Here is a 12,730-nt window from a genome sequence, read left to right on the forward strand (position 1 = left end):
AATAATAATAATAATAAACAAAACAAGTAACAACAATTGCAACCATTTTTAACCATCCTTGATGCCATATACGGCTTCAGAGATAGACTCAATGAAAATTCATTGAAAAATTGGGTTGCTTAATAAGTCAAGACAGCTGAGAAGTCGCACACAAAAAAAAAAAAAGAAGAAAACATAGAACATCTTGTCAATTGCAGGGGTGTCTTTTGGAAGGACAGGAAGCCAGGCCTGAAGAGCAGCATTTGGGCATGGCCGCTGGCATCTTTGGTTCAGTCAAACATACGAAGGTAACATGAGCTTGAGCATTCCACGAAATATGAGAATGACCACACTAGGAATGCTGAGGCTGAACTCTAACCCTGGTATGGAACCAAAACACAATCTGCTACAACAAACTACAAATGTCGTTCCATAATATCCCATGAGGTATCAATGCTTTAAACAGTTAATCAGTACAGAAGCAGGACTATCTTCTGCGTGCTCTACGTAAAACTCTGCGTCGCCGTTAGAGGAGACGCTTACCTTCGACATAGTTTGAGAGGCTGCGAGAGCCTCAACAACAGGACCTTTTCACTAGTCACAACTCAAACTTTGCTTTTTCAGAGGTCAAAACTATTCAGCAGCTAAAGGAAAACGGAGCATGTGCTCGCAAAGAGCAGCATCCGATCTTCCAGGAGAGGCAACGACCACTACTACTGCCACCGTCTACCGAACGACACACATCACACCTTGACAAACTAGGCCATGAGGTCGGCCCACAGTGTGGGGAGTAATTGAGGGGAAGGAGGCTACGTGTGACTTCTTGTCCTTTCAAACCTGCAGGGGTGTTGACTTGCACTGGTAGGAAAAAAAATAAAACACCTGTTGAACAGATCTGCATATATCAAGGATAGTTAAGGTAACACATGTAGGATTTTCTCTTAATATATCGCTGTTAAATTGTAATAACGACCATTGACAGTACATTCCATAGCCCCTATAACGGGTTTGCTGCAGGGACTTTTCTTCATTATGTATGTAAGAATATCCGTCTGGTTTTCCCATAGGGAATTGATCCCAAATCACCCACTTCGGACTTAATGAAAGCACAGATTTATGGGGCTACTGTTTGCATCGGTGACAGTCACATCCTTCAGTATTAAAATGCGCCGTCATAACTCACTTCACAGCAATATACTGAAGAGCAAATCTTACATGTAACATCTTTAAGTATGATATGATCAATGAGTCCGCATGACCAGTCACGAGCTGTGACCACCCCAATATGAGGTCCGATAGCACCATATTTGTCTTTTAAATCTCTTAATGGTTAATAAGAGTGTTTAAGCCATAGATCAAGCATATCATGGATAAAACCATAGGTCTCATACTCATACATACATGCAACAAAATACATTGCATGTGTATACAAAGACATATATGTAAAAGAGCATGGTCAATTTGGTTTTGCAGCAGAAGAATTCAGGTTGTGCTGTATTAAATGGACCAGGAACTGAGTGCCTGACTGTTCCTCTCTGAAACTCACGATGTAGTGTACTTCACATAAAAGCATACATTTTTACTAGAGGCGTTAAAGTGTCTTCCCATGGTTTAAAACATTTAGGGTAACACCACCACAGTGTGCGACATTGTTTAAAGAGAACGCGTGAACGTGGGGCTTTCGGAAAAGATGGAATTGAGGGCCGTCAGCTGGGTAAGATGTGAGCAGGAGACTGCAGGCATACAGGAGCCCCCATATGTCGGAGAAAGTTTTAGCAACGGCATTCAAGTGAGGACAACATCGTCGGAGGCCCTTTCCTACACTGTGGTGTGAAGATGGAGCTGGGAAAGAGCAAACCATGGGACAGAGGAACACTCAGAGCATCATCTACTGGTCCATCATTTATTAAATCATTTGTTTAAGGCAACACAACTTAAATCTGGGTCATTTCGGGTTACTGTGGATGGAGTGCCAAAAGCCCTTGACATTTTGCATAAAGAAAAATAACCTGTCAGTTAGTAAAGGCTGTTACGAAGAAAGATGTTGGTCAAGTAACAAGAACCTCTCAAAAATTCCAGTTCGCAAAACTAAAACCGAACCCAAAGCAAGCGGATCAACGTGATTATCCTCCATGGTTCAAACATTCTGGAAAATAAATCTAACTAGCCTAGTGTGTGTGGATGTGACTCACAACAAGTAATATTTGGATGGGAAATGGCTTCTTAAGTCCTTACAAAGCCCTGGCTTTTTTTATTTGTAGACTTCAACTGCAAGCCGTTTGGCCCCCATGCAGAGATTCTGCTCTAACTAATGCGACTGTGTTTGCTCTAACTTACTGCCAAACAGCTGACAAAACAGACCACAAATCTAAACATTTCCTGTGCAGTGGACACAGATCAACGGGATCTCGCTGAACAGCAGAGTGTGAGAGGAGAACGGTGGTAGTGCGGTTTCCACAACTAAATCGACGAGCTGCATTTCTGCAACTGCTTGAGACTCTAAAGAGCACAATGACATGCACCTCCAAATGACACAAACATGTTAATCAGATCACTTCCTCTGTGCGTCGAGTGGCGTCTTCATTCAAAATGACAATTTTAATACATCATACGAGTGACAATGGTTAGCTATAATCTGAAAAGGCAAGACAATGTTTCCACGACGACACGGGCAATATACAAGGCATCCGACAAATGACTGAAACTGCTGGGTCTGTGTAGTATTCAGTGACGCAGCCTTGCCTGAGGCTGGCTGGTGTCAGTTTGCATTCAGAGCTTGAAGACCCAATATATTAGACGTCACCAGTTAAGTGGCACCGAATATAACACTTCAAGCCAAACAACAGACGACTCTTACAAAGTGTGGAATAAAAAGAGAATATGGCTTTAAGTAGATGTCCCTGCCAAGTGACTCCCTGCCAGTAAACTCAGAAACCAACAGACACAGTAAATTTAAAGAAAAGCATTGTTCATGCACATACTTTTTTTTCTAGGGACCTGTAGTTACGCCTGCTCCCTCTCTCCAATGCGGGGAGATCAGACCCACTTGTAACCCATTTTACATAGATAATTAACAAATCACCTGCAGGGAAATGATTATCCTCAGACAAAATGGCTTCCTCCACGATTACTTTGAATCTAAATGAAAAAGTTCAACAACAAAAAAGAAAAAGAGGGAACGTGGCTGTAAACTCTAGCCAAACAAAACAAACGCAGTTTAAGGTTTACAGGTTCCACCACAAAACACCACAAATACTCGGGAGGTTTCCAAAAATCTCTGTAGGGAATCTTTAGGTAAAAATCCAATTTACTCTACTGTTTTCATCTCGTGGCAGACCAATATCTATATCCACACACAGAAATACACACACGGTTGTGAGCTCAAACAATAAACACTACCAGCAAAGGCTGGTTAAAGGGCATCACAATCCTACTATCTATACTTTGGAGTATACAGATCCCAATATATAGTCCCAACTACAACACTACAAGAGTTTACAAGGCTAAAACAACCTCAACAGTCAATCGTTTTTTCTTTTGAGAGGAATCAGAATAGAGACGACACAGCCTTTGAGAACTGCAGTTGCCTTGCTACATGGTATACATGTGTGGATAGTAAGATAAAGAAAAGAAGGGGAGAAAAGAAGGACTTTCTTAGTAAATGTAAAATCGTAGCAAAGCCTAAACAATATAAGCGCGAGACTAATCCACCTTAAGAGACTTCCTTCCATCCACAGAATCAAACACCTGATTAGGTTTGCTGAAAATACGTAAGATTAATAAAATCTAGTATTTGTTTAATTTTCAAAAATATGAGTGAAGGGGGTTATAGATATAGGTATACATATGCTGCAAAAACTTAACCACAGGCAAAGAAAAAAAGAAACGTGGATTTCTTGCCATAATCAAATGATGCTTCGTTGCCACCCGTTGCCATGTCAACGTCTGGGAGACGGCCAGCATGGCAACGGAAACTATCATCATAAAATGGTACAGTAGTAGAAATAGCTAGACCAGGAGGGGGCGGGCTCTCCTGGGAAAAGGTCCGCGGAGAGGTCCAATGATTGGTCATGCGGCTCGCTGTCAGGAATAATGGTTGTAGGGTGGTAGAGGGTGCCCGATGCCATTCTGGTAGTGATGGTGCTGGCGGTGGGCGATGTACTCTGCATAACCCATTGTCATCTTCTCGCTACGGTACCTAGGAAGGGTAAAAAGATGTGTTGGTAAAGCCCAGCTGACCCTTGTGTCACGTTAGGAAAGCTGGGATCAGCCGGTGACCCTCAACACAAACGAGTCAATACTAGACACACACTCAAAGAGTATTCCACTGCTGCACATTGTACAACCCACAGTGGACAGTTTAAAAAGTATCAACATTGATGCAGCAGAACCAGAGATGTTGTCTCTCTTATTCAACACATTTTCCTCCCTTACTGCTCCCACAATGCAACTTGACTGCCAGCAGTTCGTTTGGAGAATTCAAGTGACAACACTCGAGGCAATTTATTAGATTTCGTGCAGCTCCTTCAGGGGCCACAATGGGCTTTATACAACATTTTTCACATATGGAGTAGTGCTCCTCAACATCTGTAAACGGACTTTGATGTGGAAAGTCGGTGGACTTTGATCAACATGAGAGGACAAAGCTGATGTAGAGCCAGTATCTGCTCTGACATTAGTCCCTTTAAAATTCATGTTTAAACTGACTGGACTGGGAGATTCTGACCATGGCAACGGCTGTGCATATAGATGCTGTCGCCAATCCTTCAAACTTCTGTTTTGGTTTTAATCTGTTTTGGGCCTATTGCTGAAACACACATTAACTTTGACAGAAATAGCTTACAGTCATCAGAAAAGTGAGCGCGGGGTTTGGATTAAAGCGCAGTGGACTTTGAGACGATCCACCCAGCGCCACCGTGGCGGGTGCTGTCGCTCCAGGAGGAGAAGGATGAGGGCCGGATAGCAGCCATGCTTGCCAAGCTTGGACTTTGAGGCTGCTTCCGGCTAATGTCCGGTCTGGATGAAATGGGACCCAGCTGGCCAGACAACGGGAAATCACAGACTGTTGTGCCCACATCTTTACAGAGACCTGCTCCATCAGCATCCCAGATGCATGGTGCTCAAACGCAGTCAAAGTGGATGGACGCAGTTTATTTTATGTAAAGATGAAACCATATTATCAGCACCATCTTGTTGCTGCTGTTTTACATTCCCCTAAATGCAAATAATAAAATATAAATAAATAAATATATATATATAAAAACCTATAAATATTGGTTTATTTTATTCTATTTGTTTCATGTGTCTTTCTATGAATTTGATTATCTTTGTGTGTAAAATGAAGGAACCGCAAACTTTCATTTTGTTGTGCAACCTTGTGTTGTATGATAATTCACTCTGACTTTGATTTAATACAGTGTACAAGTATATTCTTACCTGGTTAACTTAATGGTCTTCCTGAAGTCATTTGTGATGGGAGCTTTGTAGCCTCCCTTTCGTAGTAAGGAATCTATGGTTTGAATATGGTCCCAACCTTGATAAAATAAAGAGTTATATCTCACCACACATTCCTGAAAATCCACATTTAGTGCAACATTACATTGTCTTTATAAAAAAATTAAAATAAAAATAAAAGATGAGGCTTGTTAGGGGCACAAAGGGGTCTCACCTTGCTCCTTTGCAACCTCTGGTAGGTAGGTGGCGGTGCGCTTTGATCCTTTTTCATTGAAAAACTCTATCCTAATACCGTGAACACCCACCTAAAATTCAACACAGACATGACAAAACACTATGTGTTTTTAACCCCGTAAATCTTTCTATCCACAAAGTGAAAACATTTTCACTACGTTTTTGCATGTGTTGTTTGTATGAGTTGTAGAGTGTGCCACCTATGAATGGCACCACAATTCCCAATGCAAATGCTTTAGCAAACCATGTCTCTTACCTCCCAGTCAAGGTAATCACCGACGTCTTCAAAGTTGGTGAGAAGAGACACTGAGCAGAAGAGGCGAGGCAGCTCATCCCTTGTCATAGGGGGGAAGCGGCTGTCTTTAAGGGCACTGCAGACATAAAAGCACAAAGAAAATACCATTACAAGATCTGATTCAGACAAAAGTTAGCACAGTCAAGTGTCAAAAGACCCAGTAGTTTGATAACCAAGAGTCCAATAATTTGTAAATTGTGGGGAAAATTTCCACCCAGATTTCCAACATGTGATGAAGGATCAACAGGGCCTTTTCTCCCGTGTAGGTGACCTATGAACATACAGAGGTCAGCGTGGTCGCAGCATGGACTCACAGCAGCTCAGAGCGTGTGTCTGTACACAGTACCAGTAAAGGAGCTGTGTGTGTTTACATGTATTTGACAGGTCAGCTGTGTCTGCCCTCAGGTCAAGAAATGCTAATAAAGAAATTCTTCACCAGGTATTTACACAGGGCCCTGTTTACACTCCCTATTTACACAGATTCAAAAAAAAAATGTCACTGTAAACTTTAAATTCTCTACACACACCTGCCCTTGGGCTCCCTCTCATGTGTTAAAGTGTGTCATGTAACGGCTCACATGACATTTAAATATTAACAACTATTAAATTCGGTTTAATTGAAATAATTGTCCACCAAAGCCAAGTAGCGCCCAGCCAGCGTTTAACCCACCAGCTGGACGATCCATTGATCCATTCAGACCAACCACCAGTGTGGGTTTAACCCGTGTCATTGTGTTTGTCTGAGAAAGGTTATAGGACTGCCCAATAAAACTACACAAGGACTCTTTATTGTCACAACTTCACAGTTTCAACAGTCCATACATTACAGTTATGGTAAACTTACCAATACATTTCATTTGTGTCTCTGCCTATCCTCTTTATGTCAGTGCCAGGTCATTAAGGTTAAACAAATAATTGTTTTGTATCTTTCTACATCAACCCCAGTGTTAACAACTAATTGTGTTGCTAGCACACTAACTGTTTGACTGTTAATGAAAAGTGCATACACATATACAGTATATAAAACCAGGTCTCAACAAAAAATCATGGAAAACCTGACTTAGGGACATTAATAACAGGGTTACAGCAAGCTACATAAATGAAACAGACAAAATTAAATACTATAAGAAACATAAATGATGTTTTTTGTAGTCATGCACAGGCCAACTATCAATTAATCCGGGGTTAATTTACTACTACTGATCATAGAAAGTTGCCCATGTTAGGGGACTTGATTCCAATAAAAATACAATCATATGTAATCATTCACTACAGTTTACTAGTGTTCTCCATAATCCTGCTCTGCATTTGGTTATATTTACAGCTAGAAAAACAACTCACCTGGTAAGGGTGTACTCCCTGAGTCCTGAGTGCAGATTCATGGCAGAAAATGTACCTATACAACCCCTCAACCGCTTGTCTCTGCCTATTTTCCATGTGACAAACAGCGGGCTGAAAGACAACAGAGAGATCATGTCAAAGAAGTTGAACTTTAATAATGTGCACACATACATTTCTGTAGCAGTTAAATAACAGCACACATCACCATTTGTGTTATTGACATTAGGTAAAATTGGCACTGTTGTCTTTTAAACCACAACGGATTAGTTTTCATGCAAGACTGCAGAGGTTTTTGTTCATAGCACTGGGCCATCTGTTCACACATGACTGGTTAATAAAAACTTTGTTTAATGAGGTTAGGTTGTATTAGATGTGTAATAGTTATGGTGTATAATTAGCCATGTTGTAGTAATTTTCCATCTTTTGTATGGTGACACTGCTTCTGGTAAACCACATTGCCCAAGAGAAACACAAACTGATCCCACGCAGGATAAAAATCTATCACTTGTCTGAATTCATAAACAACATGTGATATTGACAATGAATAACTGTTTAATACTGCAAAAAAGGACCCAACAGTGCGCCAGCAAAGCACATGAAGATAACAGTTTAAAAGGTATGTCATTTGGGTTTGCATAAGTAAGGTTCATTGAAATAAGCATTTCAAAGAACAGTACTCATTGGGACATTGTTGATAGGCATCACAGTGGACCAGAACCACAATTGTGCAAAAGAGGGCACGACTGCCATGCAGTATTATGCAAATAAGGACCACCACCCTTCCTACACCGGACTCCTTTCAGTTGTGTTTTCCAGTCATCTGTCTAATGCAAATCTAATGGAACAAATACACTTGAAATCGAGCTTTCCTGCCACCACAAGTGTTGTTTTATGCTTCAGAGTATTTTGTCTCTTCTTAATGTGTTGAAATCTGTTCAGTCACAGAATCCACTGCGACACTGACTGCTGCTGCCCTGGTTTCTCAACAGTAAATGGCAGATTGTATTTAAATATTCACTGTGTTTAGTTAACTTGACTTACTGATTTATTGTCACTTTCCCATCGAAGGTCTTGTTTTCACAAATCACAAGTCACATACCACTGCAGGGTTTCAAACTACTTTTTGCCTCGTTAACAGGAGAACCAGTCCAATTTTAAGATCACCAATTAAACTGAAATTCAACATGACACTTTCACACAAAGACACTTGCAATTGCAGAGACTTTGATCATTTATCTTAACCCATCTTTTATTTATTTCCATGGACCAGTATGGAGCCTTTACGGTTTCTCTAGTTGGGACTACTGATACAGCAAAGCTTTGTGATATTTGTTTTTCTCCTCTAACTTTACTCATCAACACTGAGCGTGTGTAAAGAGAAAGGAGAATAAGGGAAAAAATGAGGCAAGAGTGTTTCCCCTGTGAAGACATTTTCAATACCAGAACCAATACTGGTACTTCAACTTTTACACTGGTTCATACACAATATATATATATATTATTTTATTTTATTTTTTTTTTGTTTCATTCAAGTCTTGAGCCAGAAGTCCTATACGCTTTGGAGTTAAAGCTTTTAAAAGTCAAATTTTATAAAAAAGAAACATACATGAGACATTTCTCTTTGAACAAATCTTACATTTTATTTTTAGCTTCTTCACATATTGAACAACTGTTTTACAAATTCAAGACCAAAATTTCAAGTTCTGATTCAATGAAGTACCAGTAATAAAATTAAAAAAATTACAAAGGAACAAAACATTACAGCTACAGCACATAGGTGCAAAGAGTCTAAAGAAAAACGAAGTAGTGTCTAGTGGTCTCTACTGTAGACATTGATGTCTTACAGAAGTTTCACCCAGCAGTTCCTCAGAAAACCTTTGCATGGCAACTGTCCTTTGGCTTCATTTTACCTTTCCTGGATCATCCCCCCTTCTCTGCCTGTGAGGAAAGGCTGTAGACTTCTGGTGTTGTCCTCAAACGAGGGATCAACAGGGGGGTTGGTGTAGAAAAGAGAAGATTGCTAGTGTTCACCATTCAGTAGCACAATGGAGATTACATGCATTAACAAGATAACAAATTTTTCACTGTAATCTTACATTTCAGTTGTTGCTTTCGCTTACTATAGCTACAAAATCAAAGTGTGGCCTACGATACACATAACTACGTGATCTTACATAACATTACACATAATAGTTAGTATTATCCCGATTAACGACAGTGACTACGTCAAGTTATACAACCGTTCAAGCCAACTGAAGTTAGCTAGCTAAATTATCTTAGTAGTTATGCTGACGTACCTGCAGCCTGGTGTGGTCCAGTGGTCTTCTTGCAGTCAACAGAGCAAAATGTTTTCAAATGTATGATTTGTCGGCCGCCCTTGAAGCAGCTGCCTTTTTGCAGATATAGAGTCACCGCTCTCAGCTTGTGATCCTCCATTTAGAGGAGAAGACTTGCCGTTTTTTATTAAATGCCAACATGTAAGCCAGACAGCCAGTCACCAGTCTAGACAGTAAAAACACACACCGTCTTCCAAGAGACTCAAGATTGGGATGGGTCACCATTATAATCCCATTACCATTTCTAAAATTTTAATATCACTAAAATATGATCACGACATGTTCCCAATCTGAGGCCCTACATTGTTTACTGGCTAAGCAGAGCACTGTGGCTGTGTCAAATGTGGTATTTGTTTTGAGCATTTTAGTAATTCAATCTGACAATGTCCCCAAGTGAAGGACATTCGGAGGACACCACAGACCATAAGTATGAGTTTCTCAGACCTGTGGGAGTTTTCACACTGGTGGGCATTAACCTACTACCACCCAATGTGGATTCAAAATGTTAACCCTTAAAGTCTGACTTAATGTCAACAGTTTGGCATCTACTTTAAGTTAAAACAAAACACAGAGCTTCCAGTGTGTGAAACTTACTGAGTTTTTTAACACTTTATAAACACATTATCCATGTCTTTGCTAAAGGAAATGACCAACAATTTATGGTTTTCTATCATTAATGCCAAGGCTTTATACATTGGGACTGGGCCTTGGAGTAAGAGTCTCTGTGGTCATTTTCACATCACCATACCAACACCACGATTGTTTATTGTTGTTCTTTTGTTATCAATGGCAACACTAATCTGGAAAATATTTCCCGGTGGCTCACATATTTGTACGTACGATAGAGGTGTACAAAATCAGCAACGTCTGAAGCGAATTCACCAAAAAATAAATACATAAATAAACAAACCGGGTGTGTTGGATCTGCATTTATTTAACACATGTATTTGGTTAGTCTAGCTAACACCAAAGGTACGGTACAGTGAGCTCTGTCCACTAAGTATGTATTGACTGGCTCTTGTTTTTGAATGAGTGAAGCCTGGAGTATGCTGAGGTGATTTTGAGATGGACTTTTTTTATTAGAGATGTTATTGTGATTTAGAGAACACAAATTCAATACATTCTCAACTATAGCTGCCAAAAATCCTTTTGGTGGGAATGTGCAGAGAATGTGAATTTGTTTATGGTATACATATACAGTGTGTATGAGGGATTGCTTCTGAAAATAGATAATGTTTACCAGGAAACACTGTGGGAGGGTTAGAACTGTTAACATCAATACACACCACTCAGAACACATCATATGCATTTAAATGTATTGTGTTTAAGTGCCTGCATGCTTTTCACTTTAGTAATTTGTCACATGGTAATAGAAAGGCACATTTAAAATCACAATATAGCTATCCCATTGACTATTTTAATATATCTAAAAGGTTACCCGTGTCAATAAGTCACTCTAAAGTTCCTTTAACCATTACAGATCAATACCATAGAATAGTCTACCATGGTTGCAATTGTAAACAAGCCTTTCATGGCCTCGAAATGTAAGTAAAATGTCCGCAAAGTCACATGCTATCACATTACAACGCTGCTATAAGGTGGGGTCGATATGTTTCGGGGGAGGGCGCAGGAGTGCGGGCAGATCATATACATTTAGTGATCTTATAGTTAAATCTGTCATAACATTAAAAAAAAATGATGACAAGTTAAAGCTTCGGGTGTTTAAACGCACTGACTGATAGTTTGTTGTAGGTTTTCAACACTGCCAATGCTGTTGCTGTTAAACTCGGCCATAAGGAATGTTAGGACTGCTTGGTGCTCAGCAAGAAACATTTTCTTTGTTGGTTGATGCTAAGTTACATCGGCTGTACTGTCGACAGCACGTCGAACAAACCCGACCTACCGTAAAGGAGCGAGCAGCTGCTGTGGCCGGTTATCTGACCGTGATGCCACTGAGACTTTTTTTTAATACATTCACCATTAAATTAATTACTACAAGCTCATTAGTGGCTCGTTGCTAAGCTAACGTAGCACACAGCTAACAAAGCTAAGCATAGTATGTGGCAACCAGGAGTTCATTGAGGGCGAGTGAAAAGACTAAGAATAGTCACGTTAACGTCGGGTGATTTGTATTCTAGTAGGCTTAATGGTCTGTCCAAAACTAGCAAAGCGAAAAAATAAGCGGTGTTATCTCACTGTTCCTCCCTCTTTCTTTCTTTTAGCTTCAGTGTTGGTGGCTAGTGTGAGCGAGTAGCCACCGGGCTTAGCTAGCGTTAGCCAGTGTTATTGGAGTTGGACAAACCTCTCGGCATCTCAAAATGTTTGTTGTCGCCGAGTCGCGACGGGACATCTCAAAGTGACAGAGTGCCTCACTCGGTGGTGCCCGGCTTGATAACACCACATCAGATCATTCATTGTAACGTTAGTGTGAGTTTGGTGCAGCTACAGGCCGGTGCAGACTGTCTCCTCGGAAAGGCCCAAATTCCAACTTAGCCAAATGAAGCTAGGACCGCGAGTTTTTTTTTTCCACGTTAAATTCACCGTTAGTGAAATGTTGTTTCGATGTGACAGTTTGTGCCCTCAACACTGGGGCACAATACAGAGGTAAACCCACCAAGAGTGCCGCACAAGACATTTGTTGAGAGAGTACATCAGTGAGCTTTGACATGCAGCAAAACAACAAAAGACGAGAATACTCACTAGGGATCATTTGTAAACCTGGGTGTTCTCGGAGGTTGGTATCCGTACAGATGGCAATAAAGCACGTCAAAACAGAAGCAGCACATCTCCGCTGAGACGACCATTTTTCTGCCTCCACTTCCCGAACCAGGTCCCGAGCTGAGATTCGGGGAGAGGCCGGATGAAGTGTAACCGGCCGGGGCTGGGGACAGAGCGTTAGTGCCGCTGCTACCACTACTACTACTGCTGCTGCTAACGTTACCCCCGGGTCCCCCCAGGCCGTTGGCTCTGCTCACGTTCGCCGCTGCTGCAACGGTCGCCGAGGAGCCAATCCCCAACTCAGAGCCACAATGTCCGGTTCCTGCCACCCCGCTTCCCGCCCCCAGCCCGCCGTGACTCCCCGACCCGGGCG

General features: G+C 41.1%; 1 protein-coding gene across 1 annotated transcript in view; it reads right to left on the minus strand.

The window, feature by feature from the left end:
• Positions 1–6: 6 nt before the first annotated feature.
• Positions 7–12,730, minus strand: part of ammecr1 (AMMECR nuclear protein 1) — a 14,037-nt gene continuing 1,313 nt past the window's right edge. Inside the window, exons 2-7 of the mRNA XM_035666085.1 lie at positions 12,340–12,730; positions 7,304–7,414; positions 5,924–6,038; positions 5,648–5,738; positions 5,416–5,512; positions 7–4,177 (exon numbers count right to left, since the gene is read on the minus strand). Of these exons, the coding sequence (XP_035521978.1) occupies positions 4,063–4,177; positions 5,416–5,512; positions 5,648–5,738; positions 5,924–6,038; positions 7,304–7,414; positions 12,340–12,730 (920 nt within the window). The 3' untranslated portion in view covers positions 7–4,062. The remainder of the gene's footprint in view (positions 4,178–5,415; positions 5,513–5,647; positions 5,739–5,923; positions 6,039–7,303; positions 7,415–12,339) is intronic.

This window comes from Morone saxatilis, unplaced genomic scaffold, assembly GCF_004916995.1.
Source record: "Morone saxatilis isolate NCDOM2014 unplaced genomic scaffold, NCSU_SB_2.0 Contig20, whole genome shotgun sequence".
Classification (NCBI taxonomy): domain Eukaryota; kingdom Metazoa; phylum Chordata; class Actinopteri; family Moronidae; genus Morone; species Morone saxatilis.